This window comes from Mesocricetus auratus, unplaced genomic scaffold, assembly GCF_017639785.1.
Source record: "Mesocricetus auratus isolate SY011 unplaced genomic scaffold, BCM_Maur_2.0 Super-Scaffold_100691, whole genome shotgun sequence".
NCBI classification, from domain to species: domain Eukaryota; kingdom Metazoa; phylum Chordata; class Mammalia; order Rodentia; family Cricetidae; genus Mesocricetus; species Mesocricetus auratus.
In genome coordinates, this window is record NW_024429267.1 from 36727865 (window position 1) to 36743949 (window position 16085).

Genomic DNA, 16085 nt, shown 5'->3' on the forward strand with positions numbered 1-16085 from the left:
ATCAAGTTTTAGATGACTGAGCCAAATATCTCACTGGGAATCAGCGTCATCCTCCCTGGTTTGACTTTGTATCACTATCTCCTATAACTTGGCTTGTAGGCACACCTCCTGACCTGTCCAGCTGGGCTGTCAACACTATCTGTTAGCCTCTTTGTATCCTGGAGGTAGTTCATGTTTACCTGCATTAATGTAAACGGAAATTCATAACCAGGCACTCAAATATAAACTTCAGTCATCCCCATGCTGCATAGAAATTGAGTAGGTTAACACATTTTTGAGAATTTAAAAGGCAGAAAACAAATTACAGTATTTTTATTTGTTGTCAAGATGCTGCGGAATGGCTGATGGCTATTTCTTGGTAAGTTTGGAGTGCTAATTCTATATACGCTCCTCTCTGGGCTTCTGTTTTTGCGAAGACCTATTGAAATAAAAAAAAAAAGTTCTAGAGCAACAGGTCACCAAGAGTATAAAGTCAGCTTTAAGACATCATTAACATTTCTGCAGTAGGAACACAGTTCTCAATAAGGTCTCTGAGTGTCAAAACAATCTCCCTGAAGAGGTCATAAATGTATGTAGACATAGCACAATACCCAGCTATAGCAATGCTAATTCTAACCCCAGAATGGCTTTCATCTCTATTAATCCACTTTCAGTAAAGATTAAGACCCTGACATTGCACCTCCTGCTAGAGCAAAATGAAAACCATTACATTCAAGAGAAACCTTAGAGAGTAATAGCGAGCTGACTTTTCATTTAAAAAAAAAAAAAAAAGGATTGCTTGTGAGTTCATCTCTCAAAAAGAAAAAGTTTTCTCCAAAAGAATACTGCTTTCCCTGGCTTTTAGCACAGAAAGTCAAGGTGAGTACCAAATTCTCTGTTCTTAGGGGCATCACACATCACTTCTGTCCCTAGGAACTGCTTTGCAGTATGAAAACCCATGTAACAAACTTCAGTGACCTTCCCTTCCCAAATGAAAATAACATCTCAACCTAATACTGAGGATAAATCTGAGGAGCCCATGGTTTGAGAGACGTACAATTCCAAAATGATCATACAAGTGAGTCTTCGTGATCCTGCCCTTTCCCAGCCCTGATGAGAATGTGCCTACACTAAGGGGAGGCTACTACCTATGGAGATGTGACTGTCTCCAATGCAGCATGGCCTTCTGCTCCAAATAACATGCTGTTTCCACTATGTGAATCTCTCAACTACAGCTGACAACATGCCTACCATACCATCTAAAGTGCTGCATGATTCTCCAAATGACCCCAGTCCAGGTAGAAGAAACACAGGGTTTATAGTCTCACAATGTTATTAATACGCAAAATGTTCCATATTCACAATTGAATAAATTATTACATATGACCCATTTCTGAATCTTTTCTAACTCCATCATCACCACAAGACCAACAAAAAGGACGCTACCTTAATTAAATTTACTCCTTTAGCAGCCTGCGCTTTGGCCTCTTGAGCCGACTGGCCATCTGGATGGAGCATGTGATACAGCTGGACCAGGCTGGTGGCATCATCAATCCTGAGTGAAAGAAGTTGACATTACTAACAGGTTCTCATTAGCCTCATAGTCCTGCATGTGTGCCAACTCCAAACTACATCTCAGACTTAACCCTGGTAAAGGAAAGGGTAGTTCTGTAATTCCAAAAACATTTGAAGGGACCAGAGAGATGGCTCAGCCAGTAGGGTTCTTGTGGCACAAAACCAAGTCTACAAAGCTATCCTCTGACCAATGAGGCAGGTGAGGCAAAAGGCAATACAGAAGTGCCCACTTTATGAGAATATGACTGTGTTCTTTGGGAGAGGAAACATGAACATCCCTTCTCACAGAAAGGGCATTCCTAGTGGCAGAAGGATTTCCAGGCCAGCCCACTTAGCTAACAAAATATGCCGGTCTAATTCAAGATACAAATTCTGCTTTGTTCTTTTGAGATCACTTCTAGATAATTTCTATCAACATGGAAATTCTCTTAGCTGTCCCTAGGCAAGCAAGCAGTCATAATCTTCCCACATAGTCTATACCTTCTGCTCACTTAATCATCCAAGCTGAGGATTAGGAAGACAAAACTACCCCGAGTGTTCACATTTGACACTTTGCTGGCTTCCAGGTTGGGAGGTAGGGGCAAGGACACCGTAATTTACTGGTATGCCAAAGCTGTCACTCTTGGACCAGCCCCATTTTCTAAGTCCCTGAGCTGAGAGAGAGAAGTACAGAATGCCCGAAACCACAATGACCTAGCGAAATGCTCTGGGCTCATCCTATTCACTGAAAAGGTCGTCTCTCAAGAAAAGGAAACAGCTGTTCATACTGAACAAGCTTTTCTGGAGCAAAAGAGTTGGGATGGGCATTACCTATCTATCACGTTTACTGTAATCTGTGACAGTTCAATAAAGGTAGCGACAAAATGTCTCTCCCCAATAAAACATGAAAACATTTCCATTTAAAACGTGGGCATGCTGTCTCTATGGGTTTCTACATGTCAGAATTACATTTAGGGCTTCATGAGTTTCATGCTGAAGTTAATGCCTGAGTCTGTCTCAATTTAAATGTTGCTTTATAACCACTCCACACTTACTAAACTTTCAAAAATAACTTAAGGGAGTGTGAAATAAGTCTGCAGAATCCTAATACTGGCCTGGTCACTTGGTCTCTATCCAGTGAAGAGTGCATGCTCTACTGTCCAGCCTGAGCTGCCCAGAATCATTAGGTAAAAAGCTCTCCCCAAACAGGGCAGGCATGAGCCACTTCAGATGTAACTCTTACACATTACGGAATAATAGAATATTACATATTACACATACCATAGCTTCGGTATCTAAAACAATGCTGTCATTCTACTAAGTTCAAGATGTCTGCATTTGAGAAGCTTGAGACAGCCCATAGGTCAAGTAACACGGAAAGGCATACTACTTCTTTCTGATCATCCCAACTAGGCCAGCTGACAGGAATGAGGGAATACTGCTGCCTTTTGAACGGAATCACTTATGTGCTGATGGCATGAGCTAGCCAGGAAATCATTAGGAAAGCTGTTCTGATGAGAAGCAATGCTTTTGTGTGTGATGTTCAAATTCCAAGTAAGATATTTCTACAGTCTAAGGATGGAATGATTATGGTGCCTCTTCTTACTCAATCTTGGAGTTCAGCAAGGGCTTTGTGGAAAGTTAAGTTTTCTCACAATAGCCATGCTGGTTTCTTTCACTGTGATTTTGGATTTTTTTCACTTTCCAGTTTTAGGTCAAATAGCATACTACTAGTATACCACTGAAATAACTGAGATTAGTTCCTAATCACAGCAATAACCAAGTCATATGACCTTTTAAGTTTACCTGTGTATTTTTATACTCTACAGTACTCTATTAACTGTACAATATATTTGAAATATATTTTATAAAATGACAGTAATAGTTTTTAAAAATATCAAGAAACTTGCTCAAGTAAAAGAACCAACCACCAATTTGGTTTTGGTTTTGAAACAGGGTCTGACTAAGTAGATGGTCTATCCTCAAACTCAGAGATGCACCACCACGCCCAGGCAGACCTCAATTTGTAAAGACGTAGAATACCTACACACAGCATGGTATGATGAATTATGTTTATGTTATTTTCAGCTAGAAACTGAGAAGCACATCAACTTGATGCTAAAAATACATTTTTTTCACACCACTTGAAAATACTTTTTTTGAACTCAAAAGCATGGACTACTTAAGAAACAAAAGGTTATTTTTATAAGTTAAACATTGTCTACTGGGAAGTCAGCCATATGGGTAGGGTAGTTCTGTCAGAAAATACCAGATCTCATCTCTACTTCTTTACAATTCCCCTATAATATCCTAGAAAATTTAACAATATCCAGGAACACTGGCAAGTAAGGGTAAAAAACTCTATTATTAAGATTCAAAGTCACATTTTTTTTCTAACAATCTAGCTCTGATTATGTAACAAAAGCAAAGCCTAGAGAAATGAATCTAAATAGAGATAAGTACAAATTTCCACTTATCACCGGACAATACACTGCCATTGGGAAAATACTGATTCACTGTTGGATGATAAACAATTATTTTAATTATTCTGATCATACTTACAAGTCTCTCTGGATCTGATCAATGAGCAAACCATCAATCTTTTTTTTATTTACAAAATACCAAGCCATTCCACCGAAGTGTCTTGTTGAACGTAAAAGCTCATACTTTCCATGTCTGTTTATATCTTCATAGGTCTGATGATGAATCTATCCACAGAAAATGCACAGGAAAGTCAAGTGAGCAGCATCACATGGTTCAGATCACCTAGCAGGAATGCTGCCACAAGTCAGAGTGCATCCAGGTCTACCTGTAATGCACGCTGCCTCTCCAGCCTTGACTCAGTCAAGCACTTGCTTACTGGGCAGGACCCAAGTATGATCCCCAGAACCCTCATAAAAACCTTGTGGGGTGGGCACAGCTGGATCACTGGTAGCTCACTGGTCAGCTAGTCTAGCCAACCAAGCCAAGTTCCAGGCCCAAATAGAGTACAAGATGAAATCAAGTTTATCCTCTGCCCTGTACACAGCGAAGGAACATTTGTCTACATGATAGCAAACCTGTGCCCTCCTTATACAGTGTGTGATAGCCTAGAGCAAATACTCAAAAAGATTTGTCAATTATTCTTCATTAGCTAAGTAACATTAAGCAAGCACCAATTTGATATTATTATGATCACTAATAATAACTAAAATCTCTTGATCTCTGGGAAGAAATCAGGATTTTTTTTTAATTGCTCTTTCCCCTTATCACAATTCCTCTATCCAGAAGCTCACCCACATCTGGCAGTCCTTCAGTCTCTCTCTCTCCCTCCCTCCCTCCCTCCCTCTCTTTCTCTCTCTCTCTGTGTGTGTATGTGTGTTCTTGTAAGGATATAGGCCAACAATGTCCCCAGGATCCCCAATCTCTGCCCCATCCAACAGGAGTTATAGGTGTGCACCAACTCACCTGGCTTTTACGTGGGTGCTGGGAATCTGATCTCAGGCCCTCGTGCTTGCACAGAAAGCACTTTACCTACTGAGTCCTCTTGTCCAGCCCTTTCCAAAAGGTTTTAAAACTGCTTGCTGAAGACTATGTTCCTCACCTAGTACTGAGGTCACATGTGGGACAGCCCATCCACCTTGAACCATCCCCCTGCAAATGCACTGTATGTACAAACTAGATATCTGGCCGCATCTCAAGTTTACTTGGTTATTTTCTACCTACCTCTTAGTCTGTCCTCTTTGAAGCAGCTCTATTCACCAAACTTCCCTCTCTCACCCAGTTCCTCGCCCTTCTAGAACCCTTTCCAAGACCCCTCTGAGAGCACTCTTAATACCTAACATTTCAGGTCGGTGCTGGAAGCAACAGTTATCTGCATACTGTCTTATTCCAGCACACCACTGCTGGAATGCAGGCCCAGATGCTCAGTCAATCCTAGTTCCTGACATCAGCTCTGCTACCCATGGTAACCCTGACCACAAAACCATGTCCTAACGAATACACCCTTACTAAGCTGTACTTTACACACAGTACCTTACACACTGCACTCTGACAAATTTTAGTGGGTAACTATTCCTATAAGGTGAAAAGAGAAAAGTCTGAGTCCTAAACTGACCATAACAGCAGTAAAATGAAGAACAAGCTATTTTACTCTCCAAGCCCAACTTCCCTATTCTTAAAGATGGCTGAAAGCATAAAATACATATCTACACTCAATAAATTTCCAGGCAATTCCCTTTCCTATAACCTTCATCAATGCCGGTAGCCAAAACCAAGTGCTACATTAAAAAATCCTTTTGCATAACCATATTTAAATCCCATCTTGGAAACTATTAAGTACACTCACCTTGATATACTCAGTGGAATCTGGCTCAAACTGGGCAACACAGAGATTGAGGACATCTTCATGCCGGTCTTGGCTGTACATGGTCTAAAACCACAAACCCAAATGGAAATCAGATGAGAACATAAAAGTTTACCATCTGTCCTGACGCCTTGTCAGGCCTGGCCACCTATGCACCTACTGAGAGCATACAGGAAACGGGATGTGGTGGCAAGTTTTAATCCCAGCATCCAGGAGGTAGAGGCAGGCAAATCTATGTGAATTCTAGGCCAGCCTGGTCTATCTTGTGAGTTCCAGAACAGTCAAAGCTACACAGTAAGACTCTGACTCAGAAAACTAAAATAAATATCTAAAAGCATACAGAAAGAGTACAGGTTTCATAAATGCCACACTTGGATTTAAATCCCAACTAAATTAACTGTACGAGAACCGCCATCAAGTGGCTGTTACAGTAGTGCCTGTGTTCACCGTGATGCAGTACCAGCAGCACCAGGGCTTCAACAAATGATTACCATGGAAATGGAATTCACCATACCTTAAGGTTTTCATCTTTGAAAATTACTGGTGGCAAAACTCTACGACCTTCTTTCGGGAAATAAATTTGTATCACTCGATCCCGTTCTTCCCACGAAGCCTTGCGTAGTGTGCCACTTGGTTCTCTAACAACAATAAAACGTTCCTGAAACAGCAAGCAACCAGGGTTGAATTGTGAACACTTCTGTTCAGCTCTTGTGACAGCTGATAAGACCAACTTGGCAGGATTTAAAATCACCTTGGAGACAATTTATAGGTGTGTGTGTGCGTGATTATGTAGATTATGTTGAGTTAGGAATCCCCATCCTAATGTGGGCAGCATCATTCCACGAGTTGGGTCCTGAACTACATAAGGGAAAGTTGAGAGCTCCAGCATTTATCCTCTCCTTCCTGAGTGTGGGTGAAATGTGATCAGAAGTTGGCCCAAAGATAAAGAAAGACACAGTTAAAATCCTGTCTTCTAACCACAAACATGTATGACCAGAATGAGAAATGAGGGATCACTTTTCTGACCCCAGCATTCAGCAGCACTATAACGTATTCTGTGGGCCCAACTATAAGCCACTCTTATCCTTTGGATGCTGCTGTATAAAGAGCTGCTGTATTTAGACAATGGACTGCTTTTTTAAATTGGCAATCAAGGGAACTAAATGGAAGCAAAGATATCTAAAAATTATTGGCAAAATAAAATAGTAAAACCTTTGTTTTTACTAAAAGTGGAAAGCCAATTGGGAAGTTAGAGTTTTTTGCATTGTTGAAAAATACCTAAGGTGGGGTAGTGATGGCAGGGAGATCTCTGAGTTCAAAGCCAGCCTAGTCAACAGAGCGAGTTCCAGGACAGCCAGGACTACATAGTGAGATCCTGTCTCAAAACAAAGAAAAGAAAAGAAAAGAAAAGAAAAGAAAAGAAAAGAAAAGAAAAGAACCTAAGGTAAAACCACTCTGTCTTGCTCAACTCTAAATGGAACTACACCACAGCGCCCTAAGGCTTGGGGAACAGGAAGGAAGGGGGCAGAAAGAATGTAAGAGCAGGGTGGGGAGGAGTGCTGTGAAAGGTGCCTTTGGGACACGACATGGCCACTGCACTCATGAACTCACTACAGTTGTGGTTACCTGCATAAGGCCTACACAAACAAGCATTAAGACCAGGCCAGTGAACAATCCATCACAGATGAGGGAGGGGCATAAGAGGCTTTACCCAGGCATGAGCACCTTTCCTTGTTATGGTTACGATTGCTGTGATAAACACCATGATCAAAAGCAAGTTAGGAAGAAATGGGTTTATTTGGCTTCTGCTTCATCATCGAAGGAAGTCAGGACAGGAACTCAAACAGGGCAGGGACCTGGAGGCAGGAGCCATGGAGGGGTGATGCTTACTGGCTTGCCCCCCATGGCTTGTTCAGCCTGCTTTTTTAAATAACCCAAGATCACCTGCCCAGGGATGGCACCACCCACAGTGGGCTGGGCCCTCCCCCATCAATCACTAGAAAATGCCCTGTAGACTGTATCTGCAGCCTGATCTTATTGAAACCTTTTCTCAACTCTCAGATGTCTCCAGCTTGTGTCAAGTTGACAGAAAAAACTAGCTAGCACAACTGACCCCTTGTCAACCTGACACCCAAACACATCATTTATGAAGCATAGCTTTTCCTTTCTTCTTGTCTTCAAGATTTCATATTAATATTACAATATAAAACATATTGCAAACTTTAAAAGTCCCACAGTCTTTATAAATTTCAACCCTTTAAAATTTTAGTTTCAAAGCTGGGCATTGGTGGTGCATGCCTTTAATCCCAGCACTCGGGAGGCAGAGGCAGGTGGATCTCTGTGAGTTTGAGGCCAGCCTGGTCTATCGAGCAAATTCCAGGATAGCCTCCAAAACAATACAGAGAAACCCTGTCTCGAAAAACCAAAAAAAAAAAAAAAAAAAAAAAAAAAAAGTTTAGTCTCAAGAAAGATAGCTCAATAGCTAAGAGACTTAGTTGCTCTTACAGAGGACCTGGGTTTGATTCCCAGCACCTACATGGCATCTCACAAGTGTAACTCTAATTCTGATGCCCTTTTCTGGGCCCTGTAATGCACTGCACACCTGTAGTGCAGACATACATGCAAGCATAAAATATAATAAAAATTCAGTCTCTAGAAATCCAAAATAAAATTCCAAAATCCCTTTTAAAAATTCAAGCTTCTCAACTGTGGACTCTAGTAAAAAAAATAAATTTCTGACTTCAAGAGAAGAACCAGGGCACAGTCACATAGAAAAACCATAAACTACATAAATAACTCAGTGTCCAATGCCTGGGATCCACTCAGCAATCTTCTGGGCTCCTCCAAAGGGCCTGGGTCACTTCTCTGGCTCTAACTGTACCACACATTGACTGTCTCCTAAGGTCAGGGCAGCTCCACAGCTGTTGCCGGTTTTGGCTGCCATCCCATGATACTGGCATCTCCACAATGCTGGGGTCCCTTGCTACAATTGGGCTGCACTTTCACCAACAGCCACTTCTTGGTCTCTCTTCAGAGACTCCAGTTCTGCCACATAGATCTCAGCTGCTCTCCATGACCCCTTCATGCCTTCCGAACCAGCATCACTGGGTGACCCTTACATCACCAAGTTCGGCTGCCAGGAAGAGGTACAACATTGACTACCTCTGGAGCACAGCTTCTTTGTGCTAACTCTGAGAAAACACTTCCCTGAAGATTTCACCCCAATGCTGCTGCTCTCTTCTTAATCACTGCCAATTTCTCAGCTCCAGCTGACCAGCATCAATTCTCTCAGGAAAGCAAAGCTGTTTTCTTGTTAATCGTGACTGGTTCTTCAGCCCCAGTTGATTAGAACCACAGATTCTTAGTTCAAATTATGCAACAGCCCACAGTCTTTACGGGACTCTGAAACTTCACAAGTCAGGCCGCCACTGTCTGCAGAGCTATCAACATCCTTTCTTCCACAGAACAGCCCACTGCACTCTCAACACTCAATGGCTTTTCTGGCCCAAAGCTCTAGTCCTTCTACAATTCTCCCAAAACAACATGGTCAGGTCTGCCAGAGCAATTCCTCACAATCCTGATAGACACCAACTTTCTGCCTTAGATAGGATTTATAAAGCTGTGATAAACACCAAAAGCAAGTTGGGAAGATAAGGGTCTACATGCTTACACACCAAGGGAAGCCAAGGCAAGAATTCAAAAGGCAGGAACCTAGAGGCAGGAGATGGGGGAAGTCTTCTGTACATATGTCTCTCTTATTGGTTGATGAATAAAACACTGTTGGCCAATAGGGAAGCAAGATAGGCGGGACTAGGAGACAAGGAGTTTTTTGGGAAATGTAGTAAAGAAAAGTCACCACGTGATCCAGGCAGGAAGTGACATAGCAGGCAGTAACAATATATAAGCAAGAACAAACGGGAAATAGTCGTCTCTTCTCCTCCCCTCCCCTCCCCTCTCCTCTCCACGACCCTATCCCCACCCCCTATCCTCACATGAGAAAACACCAAACAATCTCCTCCTGAAGTTTCAGCAAAGGAAATCAGTACAGCCCAGGTGCAAAGAGCATCACCATCTTAGTTTCTGTCCACTGCTGTCTGCCTGGCTACACTCTTGTGTCTCAGCACATGTGTCTTAGGGTTTCTATTGTTGTGATAAAACACCATGACTAAAACAACTGGGGAGGAAGGGGTTATTTCATCTTACGACTTCGGTCACACACGACTGTCACTGAAGGAAGGAAGGGGAGGAACCTGGAAGCAGAAACTGAAACACGCCATAAAGGAGAGCTGCTTATTGTCTTGCTCCTCATGGCTTGCTCAGCCTGCTTTCTTAGAGCACTCAGGACCACCCACAATGAGCTGTCAATCATCAATCAAGAAACGGCAGCACAGATTTGCCTGCAGGCCAGTCTGAAGGGTAGTTTCTCAATTCAGACTCCCTCTTCCAAAATGACTCTAGCTTGTGTCCAATTGACATAAATAGCCAGCACATCGTGTCTCTGGTATCAGTCTGAAATACACTAGATCCACAGTGTGTAAAGGAATTGTAACAACACAATGTGAACCCACCAACATTTCTTGCCTCTTTAGAGGCATTCTGCTTTAGAAGCTTCAGAGAGAGGGAAGCTACATCACCCCTAAGATCCAACTCCATGTGGTATTTCAGAGATTATTCTGCAATCTAGCACACACTCACCCGATGTGGTATGTTATATGATATATCAGTAAACACGTATTTGTGTGTTTCTGTTCCTTCCAGAATCTTATCCTCAGCTAATACGTCATTTATTGGCGTCCGTTCTTCCAGAACTGGTGGCATCTTTAGTCGTACTTTAGCTGCTTCAGTTGCCAGCCTAGTAGCCTAAAGGAATAAAATATCTCTTAAGGAAAGTTATCGTGTCCAAGAGGACCATCCGATCAAAGCAAGCACTCATCAAAAACGCAGAAGACGACAAAGGGGAGCAGCTGCAGCCATGACTCTGTGAGGGAAAAGCCAAACTTGGCCTGGTGAGGCCTGGTCTTTCCTGTGGTGTGACAGAACACCAGCTACCCACTTACCCACTATCTGAGCAGCAAGGAATGTTGTGAGACAGAGCCAGGTTGCAAGAAATGTCTGAAACACAGCAAGCCTGCATTTCTTCAGGGTTCACTATGTGCCAGACATCATTTAAACACTCCAAACAGGTGCGGAGAGATGGCTCAGAGGACCTGGATTCGGCCCCCAACACCAACATGGTGGCTCACAACCATTTGTAACCTCAGTTTCAAGGGTCCAGTGCCCTCTTCTGACTTCCATGGGCACCAGGCATGCCTGTGGTGCACCTACGTACATATGGGCATACCCATACATATAAGACAAAGGAAATCAAATGTACTGGCTTCACTCGATGCCCCAAACCTACAGGAGCCTGGTGCTGTTATTCCCAGAAGTACCAGGAGTTGCAGCACTGGTGTCTGAACTGAGCCCCAAAGCCTCCACTCTCATGCAGCGGCTACACTGCTATATGCCACATCATTTTCAGTGATGACATTGAGAGCAGAAAAGGGAAGTGTCACCCTTCTTCTAAAATGCTATTGGGTAGCGAAGCGACTGCTGAGTCAGAAAGTAGCGTGTCACTGTCTCACGTATTGGTACAGCAGTGTATCCCACAGAGGACTCAGACTCTGCTACACGGAAGATGCTGCTGCAGATTTCTAATTTCACCGAACCCTCAGCCCCAAGGCAGTTCATAGCAGACGTTTCTGCAGGAAGGGAGCTGGAGCAGGCAAGATGAAAGACTGGTTTGGGGAAGGGAGGAGGGTCAGCCTGGACACCTGGACTTGGTTCTGCTCAGTTATGGTCACTGCCTGCCTCCCTGCCTCCCTACTCAGATTTCTTTCCGCAGTTCTGGGCCTACTTTACCCTCTCACCCTTGCCTAGGGAGGAACAGCACTGAGCATCTGCGGGGGCCTCTAAGTCCTACTACCCTGGAAGAAAGGTATTCTGGCGATACTCGGAGTTGACATACCTCTTCCAACTGTGCCTGGGTCATTAACTTATAGGTTGGCGGCTTCAGTGGTTGTACAGCAGGCTTGAAAGTCTTCTTCAAGTCCAGGCCTGTCATCTTGGTGAGGATACTCTGGACTTCCTCATCCATAAATGTAGGTTTCTTGACTTCTGAGCTACCAGATTCTGTTAAGAGCAATTTCAGTAATAAGAAGCTGACAACAAAGGCAAGCCAAAACTTCTTCTTCTTTTTTTTTTTTTTTCTTTTTTTGGTTTTTCGAGACAGGGTTTCTCTATGGCTTTGGAGGCTGTCCCGGAACTAGCTCTTGTAGACCAGGCTGGCCTCGAACTCACAGAGATCCGCCTGCCTCTGCCTCCCAAGTGTTGGGATTAAAGGCGTGCGCCACCAAACTTCTAAACGGGAAAGTTTTAACAATAAAAACCATGTGTATAGAGTACCCATGCTAAAAATAGGAGATTCTCTCCTTTATTCAACTTGCACTTAAAATTTCCCGAACATTCACCACAGCACACATACAGTCTGCCAAGAAGATGCTGAAAAACGAAAATGACAAGAACTGTTACCTTTCACAGACTCATCCCTTCTTTTTAGTTGGTATCTTGGAGGTGGTGCAAACGGAACCCAGGACCCGGCACACGGCACTATCAGTAAGCTACACTTCAGCGCTCAGATCCACCTCTTAGAAGCCAGACATAGCGCACCCACAAAATCGGTCCTAACACTCCAATTTTATGGATGAGCGCACCGACGCTAACCTAAAGATAACTAGCTATTACGAACAGAGGAAGGACTTAGGGTTCCCTGGCTCTAGAGCCGCAGTCACTTCCAATCGAAGCTCAGCGCCGACTCACGCAGTTCACCTCTTCCTTTGCGTCACTTCCTATTCTCTTCCCACCGGGAAAGTAAAAGGGCCGTCTACTTCTAGGCTCCTCTTTGCGGTTAGTCCTATAGATGCTGGTGTCTCACAGAGTCCTGCTCTATCTCCTTTTCTCATATTCTCACCGGGTGCTTTCCTAGTTTCCTATGGCTTTAATTACATCCATCTACTGAAGACTCTAAAATCCCAATTTCTAGCCAAGATCATCTACATCCACTACTCTAAGGACATCTCACCGGCACTTCAATACTGCCAAAACATATCCTGCCCCTGCCCCCTCAACACAACTTTTTCTCGTCTCAGACCTGCTTTCCCTATCACAGCACCATCCGTTGGATCATTCAGTTCAGGATACATTTTTTATTGTTGTTGTTTTTGAGACAGGGTTTCTCTGTGGCTTTGGAGACTGTCCTGGAACTAGCTCTTGTAGACCAGACTGGTCTCGAACTCAACCGAGATCCGACTGCCTCTGCCTCCCGAGTGATGGGATTAAAGGCGTGCGCCACCACCGCCCAGCTCAGTCCAGAATCTTAAAATTATTCTGACTTTTTCCATACCCACCACGCCCAGACCCCCCCCAAAAAGCAATTAAATTGACAGGAGTGATCATTATTAACACATATGGGATATTAACTGTGCAGTACTTACTGAGCTAAATACATACCATACCCAACACAGTCAACTCTCACAGCAACCCTATAAAGTAATATTACAATTATCCCCCTTTTACAAAAAGGAACATGAATACAGCATTTTAGTTAACCGTCATTACTCTGGTCAAAACCATTCTTATCCCTTACCTTGGCTTCCCTGCCTCTTTTCTGACCTCAGTACAAACCATTCCTACAAAGAGATTACTTTTTATTTTTTTTTTTACGAGGCACGGTTTCTCTGTATTGTTTTGGAGGCTATTGATCTGCCTGCCTCTGCCTCCCAAGTGCTGCGATTAAAGGCGTGCACCACCACCGCCCTGATACAAAGAGATTACTTGAGGGTAACCTGATAAAAATGCAACCAAGATGACTCTCATGTTTAAAACTCAGTGACTGTTTGACTGTGTCCCCCACTAGGAGACTTATTCTCTGTCTGTGATAGGGCTTCTATAGTTGTGGTAAACGCCATGAACAATAGCAAGTTGGGGAGGACAGGGTTTATTTGGCCTAGGCTTCATCACCACTGTTCATCACTGAAGGAAGTATGGACAGGAACTCAAACAGGGCAGGACCTGATGCAGAGACCATGGAGGGCGCTGTTTACTGGCTTGCTCGGCCTGCTTTCTTATAGAACCCAGATCACCAGCTCAGGGGTAGCCCCACCCACAATGGGCTGGGCCCTCCCCCATCAATCACTAATTAAGAAAATAAATGCCCTACAGCTGGATCTTACTGAGGCATTTTCTCAATTGAGTTTCCCTGCTTTCAGATCTCTCTAGTTGGTGTCAAGTTGATATAAAACTAGCTGGCACATTCTCTGAAGACCAAAATCCTGTTTTATTCTCATGGGCACCCAATGGGTGCTCAGTAACACACTCTCCAGGCAATCTCACGCACCTGCCCAACTCTAGCTTTCAGATTTACTCTGATGCTCTTCAATTTGATCTAACCGTGCACTGAGCCTGAGTAAGTACAACTCAAATTCAATACAAAGCAAGCGTAATTCTGCCTCCTCTGCCATTTTATTTTCATTTTACCTACTCACCAATCTCAACTCAACAAACAAACCCCATTCCTACCAATGATATCCTCTAGGTTGGCACTACTCCCCATTCAACTGCTTACCATCAAAACCTGCAAACTTGCTCGGGCCTTATCAACCCTAACTCCAAAATAGGTTCCCCCAAAACACCCGCGTTCACTTTCTTCTCTACACTTCTGCTGTCCCTCCGTTTGGAATGCTTATTCTCACCTTTTAACAGGGTTAGCCAGATGGCAGCTTTGGCTGTATTCCCCTGGAACCCATCCCTGTGCAGCCAACCTAGTTTGAAAGACGCAGCCAGGATCACCGTGGGCTAGGAGAGAACCCACGTTAGTCAGATTATGTCCCAAGCTGGTGTAGTGCTTCGCAAGGAGCGAACCGCATGCACTATTGGCTGAGTGGATGAGTAAATAAAGTAGGGCTTAGATGGGCTCTGCAAGGACAGACGTAAGCTGAATGAGTCTGAGAACTCGCCGTGCAGTTTTCTCCAGCTAAAGCAAGCTCTAGGTCTCCCAGTCGCCCGGCGGAGTTCTAGCGGTCACTCACCTGCCTCGGAGCTGAGCAGGCGGCAGGGCAGCCCCACCTCGAAGGGCTGGGGCCGCGTCGCGAGCAGAGCATCGGGGTGGCGCTGGGCTGCGGCCCGAGTACAGACCCGCTGTGCACGCCGAGAGCCCAACTGGAACCTCCACAACGACAGCGGAGTTCTGAGAGCAGCCATGACTACCCACCGCCCCTTGCACCGGAACCCACTAGATCAACTTCCGCCTCCCGAGCATTTGTACAGCATGCTGGGAAATGTAGTCTAGGTGGCGGCAAAGAACGACCGAAGCGTTTGTGCGAGCAAGGCTAGCGAGCTCTGTACTGAACGAGCTATGAGACTGTCTCATACTGCAGTGTAAGCGGGCCTAGAGATCAGGTTGGCCTCAAAACCACGGAAATCTGCCCTCTGATTACAGATGTGGGGATTGAATTTTTTAAATTGCACTTTTTAATAATTTTGATTGTGTGTACGTGCTCGTGAACGTGTGTGTGGAGGTCATGGGATAACCTGAGGAGTCGCTTCTCTCCTTCCATCCAGAGATGAAATTCTCAGGCTTGGTAGCAGGTGTCTTTACCCGCTGAGCCATCTCACTGCTTCCTATATATTTATTTTTGTTTGTTTATAGTCATAGTTTTCTCATTTGTATAAGAGAAATATTAAGACTATGTACATGCACGGCAAGAGAAATGTTAAGAGTACACACATGAGAAAACAAGGGTCTGTAATATTACTCAGCCTAGCATGTGTGAGACCCCAAGTTCAGCTCCCAAACACACACACACACACACACACACACACACACATGCATATGTGCAAAACCCCACAAACTGCTTATTCACAAGTAGATGTTTGAGTCTCTTGCTATGTATAGAGTTAAAGATTTTTGCTATACGTTCCTTTTCTTTTTTCCTCTTTATGGACCTAAATAATAGATTTGCATTACCCGCCTAGACCTTTACTCCCACCTGCAGGTTCTTTCAAACTTGTGATACATACCCCAGATAATAGAATATCTATTAATAACCACCACCAAGTCACACACCTTATTCTTTCCCTTCATAAGCCACAATTTATTTGTTTATTTATT

General features: G+C 43.8%; 1 protein-coding gene across 1 annotated transcript; it reads right to left on the minus strand.

Moving 5' to 3' along the window:
• Nucleotides 1–297: 297 nt before the first annotated feature.
• On the minus strand, nt 298–15211 carry Mrps22 (mitochondrial ribosomal protein S22). The gene is made up of 8 exons (XM_005080733.4): nt 15004–15211; nt 11886–12049; nt 10574–10738; nt 6393–6536; nt 5861–5944; nt 4096–4241; nt 1426–1534; nt 298–418 (listed from the first exon to the last, which is right to left on the minus strand). The coding sequence occupies exons 1-8, from the start codon at nt 15173–15175 to the stop codon at nt 323–325; spliced, it is 1080 nt and encodes a 359-aa protein (XP_005080790.1). The 5' UTR covers nt 15176–15211; the 3' UTR covers nt 298–322.
• Between the last annotated feature and the right edge of the window lie 874 nt (nt 15212–16085).

Bases quoted from the DNA above. Each gene is read 5' to 3' on its own strand.
- Mrps22 (XM_005080733.4), bottom strand. From the start codon at position 15,175: ATGGCTGCTCTCAGAACTCCGCTGTCGTTGTGGAGGTTCCAGTTGGGC. The intron at 5,945-6,392 runs GTATGGTGAATT...TTGTGGTTTTAG, and splicing joins TCAAAGATGAAAACCTTAAG to ACCATGTACAGCCAAGACCG. The intron at 4,242-5,860 runs GTGAGTGTACTT...TTCTGTGGATAG, and splicing joins ATTCCACTGAGTATATCAAG to ATTCATCATCAGACCTATGA.